General features: G+C 59.2%; 1 protein-coding gene across 5 annotated transcripts in view; it reads left to right on the forward strand.

The window, feature by feature from the left end:
- The window catches only part of Acot7 (acyl-CoA thioesterase 7), an 84636-nt gene extending 64852 nt beyond the window's left edge, over positions 1-19784 (forward strand). For all 5 annotated transcript variants that reach the window (XM_046424726.2, XM_058572728.1, XM_046424727.2 and 2 more), the window contains exons 8-9: positions 5721-5905; positions 19362-19784. In XM_046424726.2, the coding sequence (XP_046280682.2) occupies positions 5721-5905; positions 19362-19460 (284 nt within the window). In that variant the 3' untranslated portion in view covers positions 19461-19784. The remainder of the gene's footprint in view (positions 1-5720; positions 5906-19361) is intronic.
- The last annotated feature ends 2710 nt before the right edge of the window (positions 19785-22494 follow it).

The raw sequence follows: 22494 nt of genomic DNA on the forward strand, positions 1-22494 counted from the left end.
ACTACCCAGCGTGTTGTTCTTCTCAAGGGGTCAAAGAAACCACCCTGGCCACAGAGCTCCCTGGTGCTTGGTGTCACCTGAGACCTGGCCACCCCCAGGCATCAGGGCTGCACAGGTGATGAGACACCCCTGTCCCCGATGCCTGTGCTACACTGTGGCGAGGCCAGGCCAGCAGCATGTGGCTTTAGTTCCAGTTGGGGCCCTGGAGGTTGAGGCCAGCCTGGCAACCAGCAAGACCCCGTTCTCAGAACCCAGCAGCAAATGTTACTCCAGGACCTTCACGAAATTATTTCCACTTAATTATAGTTATTATAAGTGGAAAAACAATGAACAAGCTTGCCCCTTGAGCTTCCACCCAGATGTTTGTGTTTGTTCCCTGGGGCTGCTGTAACAGGTGACCAAAATCTTGGTGGCTTGAAACAACAAAAAGTTTACTACAGTTCTGGAGGTCAGAAGTCTAACGTGGGTCCCACGGGCTGGAGCCAGTGTGTGGCAGGGCAGGTCCCTCTGTGGGCTCCAGGGGGAGAATCTGTTCCCCTGATGTTTCTGTTTTTTAGAGGCACCCGTGTCCCTTGGCTTGCGGCCTGTCCAGCATCTCCAGTCGTCCTTCCCCTCTCCCTCACTGTGTTCTGCTTGCACACCCTTCCGGCTAGGTCAGGCCTGGAGACGCCAGGCACAGCTCCCATCTGGGGGCATATTGCTTAATCAAATTCTGCCATGTAGGGCCACATTTCCTGGGATTGAGGGTTGAGGTGGGCGTCTTTGGGGGCCATTGCTGTGCTGACCAGTCTTTCCTAGCCTTCCCTCTCCAGCGAGTGTGTCCGCCAGATGCTGGCACAGAGCCCAGGAGAGAGAATGGCTCCTTAGCCCTTGGTGGCTTCCCTGGCTCTGTCCTAGGCCTCTTCAGCTGTGGATTTAGGTTTCGTGAGGTCTGGGATTAGCAACACTGGAGTAGAGGCCACAGACTTGCCTGGTTTATCCCAGCCTCCCCCTAGTGCTTGCTGGAACTTGGGCCTGGAGAGTGCTCTAGGGATTGGGGTCCCTGTGAGCATAGCCAAACTCCCCCTGTTGGTCCAGGCTCATGTGCCCTGCATGCTGAGCTGTGGCCCAGCTTGAGACTTCTCCTGGGGCCCAGGGAGAAAGACCGGGTCTTCGTTATCACATGTTGTTCACAAACTCCCCTGCAGATGCGACAGCCCTTGTGTTCATTTGGAGGATGCCGGGAGCCTCCTCCTGCCAGTGTGTGTCTACCACAGAAAGAACTCAGGGAGTGTTGAATGTCACTTGGTACCCTTGCTTCTGGCTTTGCACCTGCAGGCCCTGCGCAGGGCTCTGGGGCACAGTCTCCCCACAGGGCCTGCTTTGCAGAGGGGCTCTTGGGCCCCACCCAAAAGTCACTCTTTTGGGCCTGTATGGCGTGAGGGTGGCCTCAGAGCAAGGATAGAACCACATGGGGTGACAGTGTCTCCTTTAAAACTGTGGAGGAAGTCACCCCCACCATGCTAGGGGCAATGGGGAGCCCTTGATGAAGATTGTTGTCACTCACGTCCCTTGCACATGAGAGGCGGATGTGACCTCCCCTCCAAGGATGCCATCCTTATGCCCATTTGCACACAGGAAGCATAGGCACAGTCCCTGGCAGCGGACAGGCTTGGATTGGAACTAAGGGCTCTCTGCAGCGGTGCCCAGGAGCCCGCCTGCTGGCCTCTTGTGGCAGTTTCTTTGTTCTAGTTCCACTTTAGAGGCTCAGAGAGCACCGGGCACCCTTCTCCAGCCCCCCTTCCCTGGGAAATGCTGCAATGCCAAAGAGTGCACCCCAATCCCTGCGTCCATCTCTAGTGGGCCCCATGCCCAGTGCAGTGGGAATGATGTTCTCTGTGGAGCTGTCTTCCCACTACCCTTCTGCCTGCTCTTCTAAATAAATGGGTGCTCGTCCTTGGATGTATTGGATGGTGGCCTGGTGGGAACGTCCTGGCAGTGCCTCTGCTCTGGGCGTCAGGACCCGGTGCCCACCTGCTATCCCCGGGGCCTGGAATGCTTTTGTCTGGCTTCATCTGGGGTTTTGCTTTATGATTCTGAGACAGGCACATTGAAATGGACTCAGGTTCTTGCTTTCTCAGAGGGGCCTCCTGACACCAAGGTCACAGCAAGATGTAGACACCACTGGGGCTGAAAGTGGCATACAAACTACCCTTGCTCCTGCGTGGGCCTTGAGGGAGAAAGCTGACCCCTTTGGGAGAGCCTTGCACATCCTGGCCTTCTTGCAGGGTGACCAGGTCTGCAGGCTGTGCTTACTGGATTGTGCCCTGGCCCTCTTAGTAGGCCAGCATGCAAGCCATATGGACATGGTAGCCTTCAGCGTGCGATGACTCCTAGCCTGTCTCCCTGGCCTCCCTACATAGTGATGGGGTCTGTGGACACCTGGTCATGATACAGCCGGCAGGCTGGACAGTCAAGGCTCTGACCCCCAAGAGGCATGATGGCTTGTGGTAGAGCAGTGGGGGATTGGCAGGGGGTGGAGCCACCTGGGCTGCCCTGTGGCAGGTGCTCACCATCGTCCAGACCCCCTTCAGGTGGTGGCCACCAGAGCTCGGTGGCCCCTCAGGCAGACCAGAGAGCCTGGAGCACTCCTCCTTGGGCAGGTGGGCAGGGAGGTTGGCCTTTGACCTCGTGGCCCTCGTGCTGTGCTTGCGGTCCCCAGCCCAGGCTCAGGGTGCACCCCGACCCTGAGCTGAGCTCTTCCTTTTCCTCCCTGGCTTGCCGCGGTACTGCAGGACTTCAGGTTCCTCCGTGTGGAGCAGCTGGCCTGAGGCCCTGGGAGGATGTGGGGTAGCCAGGCAGCCACAATGGGGCCTGCACAGGCCACACTGCTTACACCACTATCAACACTGGGGTCGCCCTGGCTCGCCTCTTCAGGATGCCTTCATGGTGTTGCCAGAAACCCTTTCCTCGAACGCCAGCTTCCCACAACAATGTGGGCCACTCTGAACCCAGACTCACCCACTCCTGTTCACCCATTCTGGGCACTTGGGCATGGTGTGGAGCAAAGGGAGGCCCGGTTCTGGTGCCCTTTCCTCCTGGGAGAGGCTGGTGGGTAGACAGGTGAGGGGTGGCAGGGCTCCAGGCTGTTGCTCTGAGCACAGCATTTAGGTTGAGCTTGTAAGGAAGTGACGGCTAGCAAGGCTTTGTGCTCCTGAGGGTGCCCAGGCTGGGGACTTGGAAGGCCCAGGAGAGCCAGCAGGGTGCTGGGTCCTGTGGACTGGGCATGTCCACACGTGAGGTGCCTTCTTTCCCAGGCCCTTGTGAGCCATTTATTGGTTCAGCACACCCGTGGGACACCTACACTGCCTCATGGGGCTTCCAGGCTGGGAGGGGCATGGACATCAGTCAAATGGACAAGCCAGCCAACATAGGGGTACAGACAGAACAGAAAGACTGTTCCTAAAAGTCTTAGAGAAGGGGTGCTTGTGCTGAGGCACAAAGGGTGAGCCAGGCGAGGGTGGGGTGGGGAGGGCATGTCCAGGGCCACAGGGAGGCCCTAGTGGCCAGAGTGTAGGAAGCGGGGATCAGGGTGGGGTATCTGGAGTTGAGCCCCATCCTGGTGACCCCACCCACTGCGATGCACCTGGGTCTCTAGGGAGGTCTTGACCCTGCAGGGCCCAGAAGCACTGCGTCCTCTGCTGGCAGCTAGGACTCAGGGTTCATCTGTCAACCTGGGTTTCAAGTTTTCTCAGCCTGTTGGTGACCAGATCAGGTCTAGCTCCAAAGTCCTGCCATGTCCAGCCTTCCAGGGTCAAGCCTCAGGCCTGTGCAGCGTGGTGATGTTGCTCTCTCCAGGTGGGACCATGGGGCGCCATGGGTCCTCTCTCTGGACGCTGCTCTCTGCCTTTCCTGGTCTGGCCCAGTGTGCATAGACAAAGCCCGCTGCACGTTTTTGGACACAGACTGACGTTAGAAGTCTCCTCAGACTGAAATGAACCGGGCAGTGGGACTGTGCTGCCGCAGGAGCTGGTGGGAGGGGCTTTCATGGGCAGAGTCCACGGCCAGCGCTGAGGCCCTGGGAAGTGGCCCTTGCCACAGCGGTCTGTTTTGGGATCCTTGGGCCTTTGGTGGAGTCCGTGCTGGCTTCATCTCCTGGAGGGGTGTCCCTGCTTTTTTGGCCCCACCCTCTCATCTTACCTGTGGTCATTGGTGTGAGGGATGTTGGCTGGCACTTGGGGAGATGGCAGAGAGGCCACTTGGACTCCGGGATGACCCATTTAACTTTCCAGCCCCTTCTCTGAGAAACAGACAGGGCCATCCCCCGGGATGTGTGTTGGGTGACCGCTATAGGGTGCTTGCATGGGACTGTGTACTTTACAGCCACATCCTGCCCCCTGTTGCTGACCTTGTGGCTCCTTCCCTCTCTCCCAGAATTGGCCACATCCAGCATGAAGCACCCCCTGTAAGTATGGAGTTGAATGTGGCATGAAGTAGCCTGGGACTTTAACATAGAGTAGCCCATGCTGCCCCACTGTCTCTCTCTTGGTCTCTGAACACTTCTCGTGGGCCTGTCTCAAAGGAGCCAGGACACTGGGCTCCATGGCCAGAACTGGTTCCCGTGGAGCAGGACCCAGTAGTCCATGTGGTCAGGGACTTCCTGGAGCTGGCCCAGAAGGAGGCCATGCTGGGGTGTGCAGCGTGGCCACATCGGAGAAGCAGCAGCAGCCAGATGCTAGCCCCTCCCCTTGAAGCCCCCACAGGTCAGTGCATCCTGTGGCCACAATGACCACAGGCCAGGCCCCAGGCCCAGCACAGGGCTTCTTTCTTTTCCTGCCATAGGTACCCTGACAGACAGGTTCTCTTGTACCCATCAGTAACTGGAAAGCTGGGCTCTGTGAGACTAAGGGTCAGATGGAGGGGCTGTGCCCAGGAGGGCAGGGGACAGAAGAGAAGATCCCAGTCCCATGAGCCCAAGGGAATGGGAAGTCCAGAGAGGTTGGCCTAGGGTTAGCCGGGTGAGGGGACCCCAGGGATAATGTTACAGGAGTGGTGACTCTGGACTTGGTCCTGTCACAGACACTGCTGGTGTGGGGAAGCCGTGAGCCTAGGGAGGGGCCTGGCAGGCAGCTCAGACCAGCAGCTCAGGGTTACAGAGGAAGGCTGCCTGCCGTCTTGGGGGCACTGGCCTGGGGGGCCGAGCTGGAGCACAGAGGTGGCTCAGGAGGGGCCTACCTAGGACCACAGTGGCCTGAGGCAGTCCAGAATAAAGAAACAAGGCTCTGGAAGGTTCTCCCGGTGCTCAGAGCCAGATGGTGGGGCAACAGTGTGGCCCATGGGCACTGATAAGGCCTCAGCATAGACGGGGCACGCGCAGGCTGGCTTGATCTCACCCAGAATGGAGCCGGCCCACGCCAGGAGCCCGGGGCAGCGTGGCCGAGGAGCGTGCAGACAACTCCAGCTCTTCCCCTCCGGCTGGGGGCCGATTGGGCGGCCACCAAGACCCCCAAGCACAGCAGTGAAGCCTGCTCCAGAGACAGATGACAAACGTGGGCTACTAATGGCGCGACCTAATAATTGTCACTTCACTCTCTCGTAGTTGTTGCCACCCCTGTCGCCTAACCCTGTCTTTTAACTGTTTTAGTAACATGGTTTCTCCTGACCCTGCCCTGCCCGCCCCTGCCACCTCCCCCAGAGGAGGCCACGCTGTCCGCTCCCCTGACTCTGTCCGCGCTCCACAGGCTGCGTCATCACCATCTCCGGGCGCATGACCTTTACGAGCAATAAGTCCATGGAAATTGAGGTGCTGGTGGATGCCGACCCCGTGGTGGACAACTCCCAGAAACGCTACCGGGCAGCCAGTGCCTTCTTCACCTACGTGTCCCTGAGCCAGGAGGGCAAGTCGCTGCCTGTACCGCAGCTCGTGGTGAGTGTGTGTCCCTGGGGGCTGCCATGTCACACATCAGGTTGTGGGAAGGAAGGCCTTATAAGCTGCAGGAAGTCCTTCGGGCTCTGCCCCGCAGGCTGTGGGGATGGGCCTGGGCAGACACAACAGACCCCTTGAGCAAGCTGGCAGTTTGGGGATGCAGGTCACCTGGGAGCACAGAGCCCAAGGGTCCCTGGCATTGTGTTACCTGTGCTGGAGTGAGGATGAGGGCTCCCCAGGGTGGTTCTGCCTGCATGTCCTGCCTGATACAGATCAAACCAGACCCCTGGCCGGCAGAGTGTGAGTCTAGACACTCAGGCCTTCCCCTGCCTCTGGCCCTCAGACTTGGTTCTGCCTTGGCACGCAGAGGTGGGTGCAAGGCCAGCAGGATTGTGTGCACTTGTGCACATCCCCCGGCCTCACCTACAGCTCAGCCCCAGACACGTCCAGAGGTCACAGGCACAGCAGGTTTAGCGTGGCCCAGAGGCAGCTTCTGCTGTGGGAGTGGAGATGCCCTGCCCACACCCAGGGCAGCCTTCAGGCCAGTCCTGACTCCTGTGAATTAGGTCTCAGGCCTGTCACTAAGTGGACTGATCTGCAACCAAGGGGAAACCAGTTGGTGTTTCCTGCCCCCCATAGGGCAGGGCAGGCCTCCAGGCAGCATGGCCCTGCCAGTCTGAGCCCTGCTTCCCCTGCACCCCCGTCTGCTCCCAGCGTCCTGCAGGTGCTTGACGCTCCCCTGGGAGGAGAGTGGGCTGGGTAGACATGGTGCACGTGGGGTCCCGTTCTCTCCCAGGGGCCATGAGGAGGCTGGTTGCTTCTTCCTGTGACAGGAGGGCGTCTTGGCTGGTGGGCCCTGCCCTGGGGTAGCTCATGTCTTGGTTGAGGCTGCGTCCCCTCCACCCACCTCCTTCCTGAATGCTCAGGCCCAGTGAGGCCACTGTGGTAATGAGTGGTGGCCAGGGCCTCACCTGCCCACAGGTCCCCCACCTCCCAACTTCTTCTCTCGCCTGAGGTTGGGACTTAGGTGCTCTGAGCCATGTGATCTCCCCGAGGTGCTGTGGGCAGAGGAGGGGTGGGGTGGGTGGTGATGGTGAACCTGAACATGAAGGATGAGGACTCAGTGGGTTGAAAGGAAGGAGAGCAAGAGGGAGGCCAGATCCCTCCTAGGCAGGAGGCCCCCATGTAGCAGTATTGACCTGTGACCTCCCAGTGGACCCCTTGAGGCCCAGCCCAGTGACCAGGCCAGTTGGGGCACCATGTGCCCTACGTGGGGCTTGTGAGGCAGGTCTTCTGTCAGCTGGGAAGTCCTCCGCTCCCTGCCCCCTCTCCAGGCAGAGCCCCCACCCACACCCCATGGCACTTCTGCCAGGGGCTGCTGGATCTCCCCAGGGCCATCTTGCCAGAGCTGTTCTCCTGGTGTTTGTACCAAGACAGGGAGGGGCATCCCTCATCCCTGCCCTTCTCTCTACCCGGGAGCCCAGCTCCAGAACCCATATCTGGTTCCCCCCGCCATGCCGGGCATTGACCCCAGGTTCTCTACCCCTGAGCTACATCCCCAGCTCTTTCTGAGACGGGGTCTCACTGATTTACTGAGGGTGTACATTCCTGAGCGTGGCTGTGAACTTGTGATCCTCCTGCCTCGGCTTCCCATATTGGGGCTCGTGTGGGTGGGGAGCAGTGCCTGCTACCTAGAGCCTAGTCAGGGCCTCAAGCATGTGCTTCCTGTGCGCCTCAGTTTCACCATTGTGTAGGCCAAGAAAGGTGGGCGAGGACCCACCAACCCTGGTTGCCTGCTGCTGCTCACCTGCTCCTCCAGGGAGCCCTCCTCACCAGCGCTCACCCACTTGAAGGGGTCTGGCCTTGGAATATCTGGGCCTGATGGTGGTGGGGTTCTGCAGAACTTACCCAAATGGGCATGTGACCTGGGGGCACCAATGAGGCATGACAGTTTGCACCTTGAAAAGGCTTTGGTGCAAGTTGGCAGGGTGCTCTGGCCAGGCCTTCTGTGTCAGCCATCTGCAGGTGGTAAGGGACCCCTATCTGGGGGCCAGTACTGCTTCGGGCATGGGTGGTGCCTGCCCCTTGAGGCATGCATTCTCCTTCCCAGCCTGCCGCAGTCTGGCTGGGCACAATCAGGAGCCACTTGTCAAAAGAAACTAACTTTATTTTTAGAACCACACACGCCAAACAAAACAGCCTCTCAGGAAAAGCCCTCAGAGCCTCAACTGCCACCACCGGCTTTCCACAAGCCTCTCTCTCCCCCACAAGCTTCTCTCCACCTCCCACAATCCTCCTCCTCTTGAGGCCGATTGGCTGGGTCACGTGGGCGGAGCCAAAAAAGTCCCCCAATGAGCAGCTCCATGGTCTGAAAGGGCAGGGAAACAGCCCAATGAGCATCACCGCAGAGGAGCCAATCAGCTAGATGTTGCTGGGGCCGCTGTGAGCCAATCATCAGCCGGCAGCTGGAAGTTTGCTGGCAGCTGGAAGTTTGCTGGGGCCCCTTCGGCTGTGGCTCTCAACACCAGCCACCAGTCGAGTGCCCCCCACGGCCCCTCCTCTCTGGTTCTTGTGGAGACCAGCACTGTGGCCAGGAGGGGATCTGGGAGAAGGACCTTGATGCCCCGGGTTCCCCACCTGCTGTGGAGTCCATCCCTGAGTGGGCTGTCACATGGAGCCAGGTCTGTAGTCGAGGAGGCCTTTGGGGCTGAACCTGTGACTTTCAAAAGCAGACCTGGGTGTCCTTTTCCAGAAACCTGTATGCGGGTCATGGTGTAGGAGGCGGCGGATCCCAGAGAGGAGGCGCTGGGCTGGCAAGGGCTGCAGAGGGGTGAGGAGGACCCCTGCATGAGTGGAGGGCATGGTGGCATTGTCCCTAACTTGGGGGGCTGCATGTGGCTGATGTCCTGCTCAGTGCAGGTGGCTTCAACAGTGCTGATAAAGACAGTCTGGAGGGGACAGCAGGGCAGACCCCCCAGAGGGGGACTTGGCACTCTGCCAGGCCTCTGTGATGCTCACTTGGGGACCTCCGATGCCCTGGACCTCAGCACTCATGTGTGCTGCCCAGGGCTCCAGGCGTGTGCGAGCTGGGCCCCTCCTCTCCTGGCGCCTCCCCGCCCCCACGCTGGCTCCTTCAGCCTCCTGTCTATTTTTAGCTCCCTTCCCCAGGGCCTTGCTGACACAGGCGCAGCCTCTGTGCACAGTTGTTTCTGGATGGATGTTTGTTGGGGGCCTGCGTGCTGCGCCTCAGCAGCTGTCACTCGTGCTGGGGATCGGGCTGTTGGTCTGGATGCCAGTGCCCTCTGACCTTGGAGCAACGACTGACCTTCGATGGCTCAAGCCAGGAAGCAGGGCTCCATGGAGGGGCAGCTACAGCTGTGACCACCCAGACCCATGGACCAGAAGTGGGAAAATGGCCTGTGGAAGGGACAGCAGGGAAACCACCTCCTGCACCCAGCCCTGGCTTCCGGGCGCCCAGCACTAAGGTGGCCTGGTGCCTCCGATGGGTGGGTTTTTTCTGTGCAGGGTGTAAGAAGCATATTAAGTCTTCAGGGGAGAGGACCGAATTCTGTGTTGGGGCCAGAGGAGGCTCCTGATTCCGTGTGTGTGGGCAGCACTTGCCACCAGTTCTTTGTTCCCGTGTACCCGTGTCTGCCAGAGAACTTGAGCATCCCAACCTCAGGAGGCAGAGTCCTTGCAGAGCAGATCTGGTGAGCTTGTCCCAGAAAGCCCAAAGCAGGAGGCTGTCAGCCAGCGCTGGTGGATACTCACCTGCAGCCTCACACACCTGTGAGCTGGGGGCAGAGGCAGGCAGGACCCAGACTTGGCTCAGTGGTCAACCTTGAGTTGACAGGAAGGGGTCTGGAGGTTAAGATGGGGTTAAGAGGCCTGGGATGCGGCTGTCCTCCCTGGAGCAGGGCTCTGGGCCAGCCCTGCCACACTTGCAGCCTGCCGCACCTGCACATCCTCTCCACTGTCTTGCTCTCCCCCCCGGCAGCACTGAGGGCAGCGATGAGTATGGAGCATCCACCACGAGGCTGGGGAGACTGTTCTTAATGTGGCAGCTGTCTGCTTATCAAGATGGTACCGGGGCTGGGGATGTGGCTCAAGTGGTACCGCGCTTGCCTGGCATGCGTGCGGCCCGGGTTCGATCCTCAGCACCACATACCAACAAAAATGTTGTGTCCGCCGAGAACTAAAAATAAATAAATAAATAAATAAATAAATAAATAAATTTTAAAAAGATGGTACCCACTCGGCCAGCATGATGCTGTGGCCATTCCCTGCCTCTGGGGAAGGTGGGAATGGAGGAGGCGGGGGGCTGGGGTCCTCCTTGGGGCTGGTCATGGAGAGCTGGGACTTATACCGAGGGCCAGCTGCTGCACATGTTGCCAGTTGCATCCTATCCATGTGGCATATCTAGAGTTAGGGCAGATCTTCCCCTCGTGACAGGAGGACCATGAGGAACATGGGGGTGACTGCCCTGGGACTGCCAGGACCCTTGTTGGTGTGGCTCTGGGAGTGGCCCTTCTCAGCCTGGGCCTGTGAGGAGGGTCTGAGATGTGGCCTTAAGCTGCGCCACACCTACTCAGTGCAGGGCCCTGCGTCATCCCGAGGAGATCTCAGGAAACCGCCTCAGTGTTCAAGAAACGTGGCTGTTTTGAGCAGCTGCTGGGCCTGGCCAGGGTGCTTGCTGGACAGGTGTTTGCCTCATGGGCCTCCGCGACTCTCCACAGAGATCAGGTGCTTTTCTGCCCTGTAGTTGAGTCTTGTTGGGGCCTCAGCACAGATGGGGCTTCTGCTGGCCTCACCTCTGTCACGGCCCCATGACTCAACCTGCCCCTTCACTTCCCACCTAGTGGACTCACCTGTGCAGCCAGTGCAGAGCCCTGCGGCCACTCGGTCCACCACAGCTGGTCAGGAAGATGGCACAGTGGGTGCAGGAGCACCTGGCCCTGGGCACCATCTGACCTGCTGCCCCAGCATGAGCGCAGGATGCCTGCCTGAGGTCGGCTAGGGAGGCCCTTGGTGGTCCCAGCTGTGGCTACCCCTCCTTGGAGGCTTGCTTCCTGGCTTGAGCCATCACAGGCCAGCCGTTGCTCCGTGAGGTCTTTCTGGAAGGCCCTTGTGCCTTTGCACTGAGGAGGTGGCACAGGTGGGACTTTCCGTGCTCCGGTGGCCCTTCCCCTGGAGCATACGGCAGCAGCGCAGGAGGCCGTCACCTTTCTGGCTAGGATGAACAGGGAAACTTCTCTCTGTGGCCTGGCGTGGCAGGAGGGATGCCCAGACTACGGGACTGCAGGGGCCCGGGGGCTGCAGTTTGGTGAGATACTTTGGTGTCATGGAGACCACTGGGCCCCAAGCTCCTGCATGCTGAGGCTCCATAACCACTTTTAGGGAATTTCACAGCCAGAAGAGCCTCCAGCACTCTGGCCCTCTGTCTTCCCTTTGATCCTGCTGGGGACAAGATGTTTTCCCACTGGTCACTGGCTGTCCCAGCCTCTCCCGTTGTCCTTGCCTGTTGAGCGGCGTAAGCTCGGGTGCCTGTAGTTGTTGGCTAGGCGGGGGTGTAGCAGGTGGTGTCGGTCTCAGCAAGAGCAGGCGCAGTTTGCCTCTGAGGGATCCTGTCCCCAGCCGGCTGCCAGCCCACAGGTACGAGTCACAGACGGACCTACAAAGTCCTTGGAGCCGAGGTGTGCTCGCCAACTTCCTGTCAGGTGTCAGGGAAGTGTCGGGTCATGAAGCCACCCCAGTGCCTGACTGGCCAGTGCTCAGGCACTTGGAGTAGCTGGGATCCTCTCCCCGGAACCAGCATTGGGGCCACACACATGGTCAGCAGGGGAGAGGAGGGCGCATGTCCCCAGCCCCACCTCGAGCCTGGCTCTTTTTCTGCCACCTTGGATTCTGCACTCTGCCAGTCCGTCCATGCCCACGTGTCCCGGCATAGACGTGTGTTCCTGCCTCTTTGCCAGCAGCACTGGCCACAGGCCTGTGGGGCACACAGCAGAGTGGGGGTGTCTGCCTGCCTGCTCCACTCACAGTCCACAAGAGGCACTGGCCACCAATACTGGGGCACAAGGAGGCCATGCTGTGACGGGGTGTGGGCTGGGAGGGCACAGGGGATGGCCAGTCTGTCCCAGACTCCACCAAGGCTGCTGTGGAGGGCAGGAGAGGTCACTGGGCTCAGATGAGACCAGGCCACCAGCACGGAGGTTTCCTAGCAGTCTCGCTTCTGGTGTGGCCTGGGTGGTGGAAGGGACCACCCACCCCAAGTGTGGAGAGCCACGCTGTTTCTTGACGGCCTGCTGCTCTGTTCTCAAGGGGCATGGAGGGCCCTGGCACCCCTCTGTGGAGAATAGGACTCAGAAGGCCCCCCGCCCGTGTGTGCATGTGCAGACCCATATGTTCCCAGACACACGTGGCGTCAGTGAAGCTCCCCTGCTGCAGGCAGAGTTGGCGCTGGAGGGCAGGTAGGAAAGCCTAAGTCATTGCACAGGCCTGCCAGTTATGCCCCTGTGTCCACTGCCAGCCCTGCTGAGCTGAGCCCTCAGTCCTGAGCCTTCTGGTGGTGGTTGGAGTGGACGGCGCAGTGTTTCTTGAGTGAAACCACCAGTTTTGAATCTTTGACGTGTAGAGTTAAGACTTCCTTGTTTTGATCATTTGGTCATTTGTTCAACAGAGGAGCCCCTCTGTGTCCCCAGACCCTGTGCTGCAGGGCGCAGAGTGTGCAGCAGGGCAGGGCTGCAGGGATGACACAGCCTGGCGGGGCCTCACGGGTGACCAGCGCTTGGCAGATGACAGCTGCAGTCTGTTGCTGTTGGTGAGGACAGTGGTGTCACAAGCCCGGCTGCAGGGCTGCCGAGCCTCCACCATGGGGACAAGCAGACTCCTCTTCACCCTTCGTCACCCCACCTCGCTTGCGACCTCCCATTAGCCTCTGTGTGGGGGTGTCTCAGGCACACACAGGAGCATTGTTTTGGAGTTTGTGTCTGTGCTGCCAGGTGGCTCTCCCTAGTGGTCTCATTATTGTTTGCTGCTGCAGGCCACCATCCAGAGAGGTGCAGCTAGGTGCAGCGGCAGAGGAGTCAGCCCAGGTGTGCAGGGGCAGTGGGTGTGTCCTGCGCCCGTGCCTGGCTCTGCCCTGCCCAGGTGGGATCCTCCCGCGGAGCTGCATCCTGGGAGCCGGGGCTTGGGAGGACCGAGGGTGCTGAGCTTGCCCTTTCCTGGCCCAACAGTGGCCCTCAGCAGGCTGTGCTAAGTGTCCCGTGTCCCCTATAGTCAGAAGATGTTTTAATTGCTTTTGTAAGTGTCCCGAGATCCTTCTTGTCTCCATTAGATCATGGGAGAGGGCGTGCCATGTGGCTGCCTAATTGAGGAGGTCTGTGTCCCTCAGGCCGGCAGGAAACCGTTCTGTCGCCACCAGAGCCCTCATTGCACCAGACTCTCACTAATTACAGAAAGGACAAGCTATCGATTGTACTGAGGGTGGGACTTAGTCACTCGACCTCTATGCCACGTTCCAAATGTGTGTTCTTGAAGCACAGAAAATGCAAAGTGGAAAGCATTTGGTTTGCAGTGCTGGGCTGAAAAGCCACAGGCTTCCCCTGCAGTGGAAAGGAGCCCAGAAGGTGGCACTTGGCAGGAGACACTGAGGAGAGGGAAGAGATGCAGATCCCGGCCCGGGGTCATTGGGCAGGCACAGCTGGGGCCTGGCACCAGTGCTGGGCAGAGCCCTGGGCATGGAGGAGGCAGTGTGCCTTGGACCTGTACAGAGGGACCTTCCCTCAGACCCCGTTCCCATGGGTGGGCACAGTGCCCTAAAGGCCTTGCTGCTGTGAGTTGTCCCCTGGGCCATCTGACTGTCCTCCCAGGTCAGTGTCTCGAGTGAGCAGATGTACATTAGCAGGGCATGTCCTCGGAGCTGGTGCCAGCCTCCTTACAAAATGGTCTCCAAGGTCCTGTGCCTGGCCCCAGAAAGCATGTCTCCATGTCCCCTCCTTGAGTGCTTCCCTACTCCACAGGTGAGGGGACCTGGCCCTAGGAAGGTGCGCAGTACCTCTGATGCCTCCAGCCAGGTCCACAGGACCCAGAGTCATGCTCTCTGTCCCTTGCACCAGCCAGGCCCTCGGTTCACAGGGTCACTGGGTCCCAAGTTGCCTGCTGTCCCCTCTGCTCCCACCTTTTCTCTGCGGCATGTGCATAGAGGCCTGGAAGGAGGTTGCAGGTAGGTGCTGTGGCCCGAGGTCACAGCCCCTGTCCCTGCCACCGTGGAGATGTTTGGTTTCCCTGTGAAGCAGCTTTCCTCCCCCCTCCCTTCCAGGGACAGCAAGGCTCTGTGTTTACTTGCTTTGTTTGTGGAAAGGACCCACTGTGAGGAGGTGGGGCTGTGTCAGGGTGGGGGCTGTGCGCCGGGAGCCATCTGTCTCTGTGCCAGCCCCACACCTAGCGGGGACATGGCGGCCCCTTAGTCACTTGTGTGGGAGAGCTGTTGATGAGGCTCATGGCTGGGAGGCTGAATGCCTGTCAGCTGGGGCCAGGAACCCTGCTCCCACATGGAGCAGACGCTGGGTGGGTGCCTGGGACCTCACTGCCTTCGACTACAGATCTCTGCCCTGTCAGAACACCCCTCCAGGGACGTAGGTTGTCAGTGTGTCAGTGCTTACGGGTGACTGCTCGGTGCAGAGAGGTTGAGGCTAACGAAGCAGAGTTCGGCTCTTAGGCCTGTCCCTGGACTGGTGCAGAACTGGGAACATTCAGCACTTGCCACTGTCCCTAGAGCGCTGAGGCCGTCCCCTGGACTCTTCCTCCCAGGCTCTCGTGAAGGCTTGGCCACATTCCCTGGCAGCCTCCTGCACGTCCATCATCAGATAGCGTCAGTTCTGACGGAGAGCAGGTCCTGTGATGAGTTCACTGTGAGAATTAAACATGGAAGAGACCGTGGAGCAGCCTGGAGGCTTCACCCTGCACCCTGGTAGGCTGCTAGAATTCCTGCCCTCAGCCTGTGCCCTCTCAGCACCCACACTGGGAGGACCCCGTGAGTTAAGCGTCCAGAGCCTTAGATGCACGCCTTCTGGAACACCTAATGGGCTGATGGTTGCCAAGATCATAAGCGTCTGCCACCGTTTGGAGTAATATGGTGGAAGGTGTCCGTAGGTCTGGCGGGGGACAAGCTTGGGAAAACTCCACCAGGCTGTACTGTCACAGCTGCACATGAGGCGGGGAGGGACAAGGGAAGGTGAGCAAGGCCTATTCGCATGTACAGGACCCTAGTGTGTCCCCTTAGGGTGTGCATCAGGACACCTCGCTCATCTCCCCGTCTGTCCTGATAAGGACCCCACCTGGTGCTGCCACATGCTGGTTCCAGGTGCACTCGGTGCTCTCCTAAAAACGCTCCTCTTGAACCCCAGACCAGAGCATCAAGACCCAGGTCATCCGGGTGACCCCTCTGGCAGGCCCTGCACTCGCCTGTGCCTCACATCTGCACCAGTGTGGGGGGACGGCTGCTCCCCATCAGATGAGGAGACTGAAGTGTGGGGGGGGGAGGAGCTTGCCTGAGGTCCCCCAACTGGCTCGCTCTGGCCGACCCAGCCGCTCTCTGTTGCCTGGTGCCCCTGCAGTCCGCCGGGATGACCATCCCAGTGTCAATGCCTGTCTCTGCCATTTGGTGGGTCTGCCCAGGTGGTGGTGAGTGGCAACTATGGGCAGATGGTCTGGGTGCCTTGTGGGTTGGGAGGGTACACATCAGGCCTCCTTCCACCACAGCTGGCCTCCCTGAATCCCCTGCCCCTGCTCAGTGCCATTAGCTGCTCTCTTGTCCCTGTGAGGCCTGCTTTATCTCCAGGGTGCAGCCTGTCCCTCCCAGCACCTGGCAGTGCCCTCTCCCTGCTCTGCCATTCTTTTGCCATGCCCTTGTCACTAGTCTATGTACTACATTATTTTCCTATTTTTCTATGTATTATCAGTCCCTGAGGATGGGGTCCCCCAGCTCCCAGCACAGAACAGCACTTGGGGGGACTGAATGAATGGAGACTTCGTCGCTGCTGCAGAGAAGGTGTTTAGTTTGAACTTGGCAAGTGTTTCTTCCACTCACCGTCCCTCATGTGCCAGGATTTGGTGGGGGTGCCTGCCACACTGACCTCTGACCCCTGTGCTGGCCTGGGGTGTAAGGGCTTCGCTGAGGCATAACCACACGCAGCACAGCCGGCTCACGCGCAGGTGGCCCCAGGTTTCCACGCACCCAGCTCGCACATCCTCGCCACTGTCCACTTTGGGACACCCCCAGCCCCTCTGTGTCCCAGTCCCGGGGGGCAGCCACTAACCACTTTGTCTCTGGATTCGCTCACTGTGAGTGTTTCATGCAAATGGTCTCAGTCGGTAATGGCCCCTCGTGACGGGCCCCTCCGTGTTGGTTTTGCATGGTGGTGTCAAACATGGACTGTGAGGGCCCTGAGCTTGGCCCACATCATGGTAGAGCAGGTAGGGAGGGCCTCGGGGCTAGTGAGCGCTGAGGCTGGAATTGGAGCAGCCCAGCCGCTCTCCCTGGTCTGGAGGGGAGGTGATGCTGGGTCCGGGGCGGAATGAGAGGCCTCCCAGAAAGGGCGAGCAGCGAGGTGGGGCCCTGAGGGGGCAGGCCTGGGTCCTCCCGGGGAGCGCTTGGACTCCAGGCTGTCAAGGCCAGCTTTGAGGGTACGTGGGCCAAGCTGATGGCCAGAGGGGACCAGCTACCACTCGGCCACACCCAGGTTGCTGGTAATCCTTGGCCTGGCCAAACGAGCTGGGAAAAACAAAATGACCTTTTTTATTTAGTTGTAGATGTTCACAACACCTTTATTTTATTTATTTTTATGTGGTGCTGAGGATTGAACCCAGGGCCTCACATGTGCTAGGGAAGCGCTCTACCACTGAGCTACAGTCCCAGCCCAACAAACTGATCTTACTTTGCGATTTCAGACCCTTGGTGCCAGTGTGCATTGTTCCTCGTGAGCAGCCACCTAGTGTGCGGGCTCCCAGACCCATTTGGCCCCAGACCAAATAGAGCAGGAACGGGCATCATCAAAGAGAGGACCAGGGTGCACAGCCCAGAGGATTCCACAGACGGGCATCTCCTGGGCCCAGCAGCCTCCCTCGCCCTACCACAGGTCCTGGCCTTGGGTGGGCCATTCCTGGTGGCCTTCAAGGGCACCTGTGGCGGCTCCTGAGCTCATGTTCTCCGTTCTGCAGAGCCATTTGCTCCTTCTTGGCTCCCTTGAGCTCTGAGAGCACTTGGCTGGTGACCATTAGGGACCACTTGGGGACCAGGTACCTGGCCAGTATCCCATACTACATGTTCCCAGGAGTGCCAGGGAAGAAGCGGGAAGTCTCTTCCCACATCAGGAAGGCCGAGTCTCGGCAGAGGGCCCAGGTAAACGTCCCCTCGGTCCAGCTGCCCTTCACAGGCCCAGCATACATTCTTTGGAGTTTCCTCATGTCCAAGCCTCTTGCCTCCTTTCCTCTCTCTGGGGGACAAGTGTTCCCCCAGGTAGAGGGAAGGCCACCAGCAAAGAGCTGGGCTTTTACGCTAGAAGGAGCTTGTGGTCCAGTGCACTTTGACCCTCTAGCTGTCCTCCCATGCCTGCCAAAGCCAGCAAAACCCAGTGCCCAGCCCACCAGGCCTCAGCTCCAAAACACCCACAAGCTCTGTAGTGCTTGCTCTGCCCAAGGTGAGGTCCCCAGAGAGGTAGGCAGGAAGCAGGCCTCAGCCACACCAAGAGACTCCATGAGGGAGAGAAAGACCCCCACTACTCTAGCCTGGTGACTTTGACCTTGCACTCTTGGCCACTTTACATTGTCTCCCACTTGGCAGGACTGGATGAAGACGGACCACACCAAGTGAGGTCCATACCCAGCAGCATCACATCACTTGGGAGCTTCTAAGAACTGAGTCTCAGCCCAGTCCCAGGCCCACTGGATCAGACCCTGCATGCATGAGAAGCCCTGCCCTAGCACATCTGCCCAACTGTGCACGGGAGCCCTCTGCTGGGCCCCCATTCTGGGCCTCAAGCCCACCAGCCCCCAGAAATCTCAGGAGTCTTGCCCTCTTAGAACTTATGCTAATGCAGAGAAAGAACCTTTTCTCTTCTCTGGGCTGTTTCAAGTCAACAGCCTGGAGTTCTACTCTCTTAAGTCAGCCAGAGGTCAGACCAGAGCAGCAGGAGGGATTCCTTCCATAAAGTGTCTTAGAACAGGACTCAGCCCCTGTGGGGACCTAGCCCTGTGTCTTTCAATACCCTTGTGTCTGACTGACACCAAGCTGGCAAAAGCCTGGACAGTGTACACCTGGTGACATTTAGGGAGCAATTCTGGAGAAGGCTGAGGGGAGGAGGCATTGGTGTTGACTTGACGTTACATCCTCTGCCTGCCGTTCTCTCTTCTGCCAATTCACCATTTGTCTGTAGAACACGTAGGCCTAAAAATAGCTGCTGGGGCTTGGAGTCATAGTGGATGAAGGGCAGCGGCCCCGTTTCTTTGGCTTACAGACACCCTCAAAACGTCGAAGTGAAATGGCATCCCAGGGGAATTAGTACAGCTCATTAAACCTGAATCCTGGCCAGGGCAATTCGAGGCAGAACTTGGTAGTGGCACAGATGGGGCCTCAGAAGTGACCACCTAATGCTCCTGCTTTGGCATCTGCCCAGGGTTCATGGCAGGCTCCTCCTGAGAGTGTAGGGGGTACTGCCCTTCACAGTGCCAGCCCACCAGCAGGCATGAACCAGGACCATCCTGGGCAGAACCCAGCCAGAACCAAAAAGTCCACCAGCCAGCCTGCTCCACCCACTAAGGATGCGGTGCAGCCTCGCAAGTTGTTCAAAGGAACAGTAGCGAGGTGCGTTAGGTCCAAGAGGCCACTTTCTGAGCACCTGCATGGCCAGAGCAGGTTGGCAGGGCCACCTCCCCACAAAGCAGGCCCTGTTGCACCTGAGGCAGGCCAGTGGCCTTCTCAAGGTCACTGCCAGATCAGTGTTCCTGCCTTCCCTAGGATCACATGCCCCAGGCATCTGGCTTCCCCTGGCAGCAGAACAAATGCAAGGTTCCTCTTTTCCTTGCTCTCTGCTCACACCCAGCTCTAGCGCCAGCCTTCCCACCTTTCATTATCAAGTGCATTTTCAACTGAAGTGCATTACCAAAGGGACACTGGGCTTGGAATTCCAACCACTGTGAAAGGTAAAGAGGGCATGTCTGTAGGACTTAGCAGACTCTGCCAGGTTAGGAGGATGCAGCAGGAGGCCTGTGCCTGGCATCCAGCAGCCCCAGGAGGCCATCAGGGCCAAGTTGGGTCCAAACCCTCCTGGGAAGGTGCAGACACACAGGCGGGGGAACCTGATTCTAGGAAGGACAGGGCCCAGGAGGGATCAGGTCACACAGCCTGCCTCGGGTTCAGCATCCTGTCTAACCTGTGCTGCTTCTCTGTGGCCTACAGCCCGAGACCGAGGATGAGAAAAAGCGCTTTGAAGAAGGCAAAGGACGTTACCTGCAGATGAAGGCAAAGCGACAGGGCCATACAGAGCCACAGCCCTAGACCCTTCTCCGCCATCGGGGCCTGAGCATCTGCGGTGACAGCCCCGGTTTCAGTCACTTAGAAGTTATCCCCTTGGCCAAACCCCCCCACTCCCGTTGAGAGCTGGTGCTGTGTGACGTATCCACGTGGCAGTGTTAACCTGCGCCCTGTCCTGAGAGCCTGTGCACCGAAGCTTTATTTATATCCTTCCAGTATAAACGCTACACAGTATTGTCCCAAATGCTGGAGGCATCCACAGGCACCCTAGGGATTGCTTCCGAGCATATTAAGGTATGTGAAGAATCCAGCGCCCTAATAAAGCTGCTGTTTGGCTGGACCTGTGAAGCCTGGTGGTCTTTTGTCGGGGGTCTGCTCTCCCACTAGACACAGGGTGTGGGGGCTCTCGTGTGCAGCCTCAGTCTTCCATTCTGTGAGCTTGTGCCTTCATCCTAGGCCCCACCCACTGAGCCCCAGCACCTGTGTGTGCCCCAGAATCTCAGGCATAGCAGCCCCCCGTTCCTGTCTGGCTGTAGAGAGTGCATTTGCAGATTTGCAGCCTGGCTCCAGAGGTCCCACCCTGGCAGGAACCTGGAAGGGAGTAGACTCAGGGCCACATCCTCCATGTTGCTGTGTTCCTGTGTGGGTTGAGGGCATCTGCGTGTGTCTGGGTTGTGTGTCACCAGCAGCCCCTGGGGGTACATAAACCACTAAGGCCTCTGCAGGGGCCAGAACTCCACCCTCCACCCCAGTCCACCAAATATACCCATGGAGGAGGTGCCCAGGCTTGTCCCTGAAGTCCAAACATCTGTCCCACTGCCTGGAGAAGAGACTGGTCCGCCAGCAGCTGCAGCCTTGCACAGGCTCCCTCGGGCCCCTAGAGAGAGAACTCAGCTCCAGATGTAGAAACGCCCTCCCGCCAAGAGCTTTGGAATCTGTCTCGGGCCCCAGTCCTAGCTGACGGGGAGCAAGGGGAGAGAACCAGCTCAAACTTCATAAAGCCCCAGCAACTCTGCCCTCCTACCGCTCAGCCACTAGAGGCTGGCTCTGGCAGCGTTGATCATCCCCAGCTCCACCCACAACCCATGCCACAGGGAGGCCCTGAGCTTACGAAGCCACTGAGCGCAAGCAGAAAGCTAGATGAGGCCCCCTAAGCCGTGCTTTGTGAACCAGAGCCAGCCACACACCATCCCCAGCAGTGCCTGGGCTCACTGAGGGGGCAGGGACCTAGGCATCTGCATCCTTCATAAGAAGGTGGGCCTGGCCTCAGACTCCCTAGTTCTGTGCCACCTTGGGCACTCAACCTGACCTTGGGGAAGTCAGGTACCTAAAACCCACCACCCAGGTGTGTGAAGTACAGAGCACCAGACCCAAGACCACATGGAATAAGTAAACCCAGGGCAGCCATTAGGGTCCATCTGCCACATGCCCCAAAGCCAGCTGAGGTGGACAGAGGCACTGATAACAGCACTGAGTGAGCCTGGCGGGGGCCGGGGGGGATGGGACCAGGCCTGGGGAAGGCTGCTCTCTGTCCATGGACAGAGGCCAGGCTCTCAGTGGCTGAATCTTAGAAATGCCATGCTTGGGGCTGGGGGTGTAGCTCAGCTGTGGAACCCGCTTAGCAAACTCAAGGGCCTGGGTTGATCCCAACACCAAAAAAAGAGAAAAAATGCCACATTTGATTACAGCTGCCCTGTCCCTGCCTCCCACTGATGGCAATCTATTTATAACCAGGGCCACCTGGATGAGGAGCTAGCCTGTCCATGGAGGGCTCACTGGGGATACTGAGGCCCCGAGCATCCTACGGGGGAGTGTGGGAGAGGGTATGGCCCAGGCTCTCCACTCCCCAGGAAGCCCTGCATGTCACTATGTAGTCTTTCTCTACAAGTAACTACTTCTGTCAGGACTGGCTCTAAGGTCCACCTTGGGCCCCCAGAAGATTCTCAGGGACCTGAGTATGGTTTAAATGAGCACAAAAGCCAGGCTGTCCAGTACCAGGCAGACCCGTCTGACCAGGCAAGTGCCCGGTAGCTCTTTGTGCTGCAGTTGGTCTGGGTCTCACCCTGGCCGTGTGCCAGCTCTGCCGACACAGGGCTGCCTGCCCAGGGAGGCTTCCCCTGTGCCCAGAAGGACAGAGCTGTGCCAGGCAGCCCTGAGGCCTGGTACTATGTGTGGTTATGGGTTTCTTAAAAGACCCAGGTACCATGCTCACCTACACAGGAGGCTAAGATATCAGCTCTACTCTTTGGAGGGTCTTCCAGAGACCCCCATTGAGGAGCAGGATGCTTTCCCCCAGATGGGATAAGCCTCAGCTGTCAGTCTATGGGTGACCGCCTGTACCCTACCAGACTAACGGGAGGAGGACATCAGAGGGAGGGAAGAAGAAGAGGTGGGGATCAGGCTGCTGACTGGGGCCTATCCCAGCTGCAAGGTGGGGAGCAGGGCTTGAGAGGTCATCTCTGAGCCCATATGGGGAGGAGTGGTCACAGGGTAGCCGCACCTCTAATGACTATTCCTTTAATAGGCCCCAAGGCCCAGGGATAAGTTGGAATCCTCAGCAGGCTTAACCTCGCCTTTCGCCTTTCGCTGCTCTGGCTCTGGACCAAGCAACTCAGGGTTCCTAGAAACCGCCAGTCCTCGGGAGGGCAGGTCCTGTCCACACCCCGCCACGGCTGCTCACCTTAGACGTGGCTTCCACCCAGAAGGTCTCCCTGAGCCTCCCACTGCCTCCTACCCCACTCCTGTCCCAGCTCCCTCTAGCCCGCCAGCCCCGCCAGCCCTGGGCATGGGTCTCTCCAGGCGGCCACGGCAGGAGGACCCAAGACCTAGCGCGAGGCTGCGGCGCGGGAGGGAGGCGTCGATCGCCGCGCGGGACTGAAGCCTCAGCTGCGGGGGAGGGGCAGACCGCGGACGGACAGACGGACTGCGCTGCGGGCCGCGCCTGAGAGCAGGCGGGGCGGGGCGGGCCGAGGGGCGGCGCGCGGAGGCCCCGGCGGAGGCATGCGCCCTGGTCCGCCCCCCGCCCCCGGGCCCAGCGCAGCCAGGCGAGCGGCGGGAG

This window comes from Marmota monax, unplaced genomic scaffold (genome assembly GCF_021218885.2).
Source record: "Marmota monax isolate L192 unplaced genomic scaffold, Marmota_monax_Labrador192_F-V1.1 WCK01_AAM20220418_F8-fsc00080, whole genome shotgun sequence".
NCBI classification, from domain to species: Eukaryota; Metazoa; Chordata; class Mammalia; order Rodentia; family Sciuridae; genus Marmota; species Marmota monax.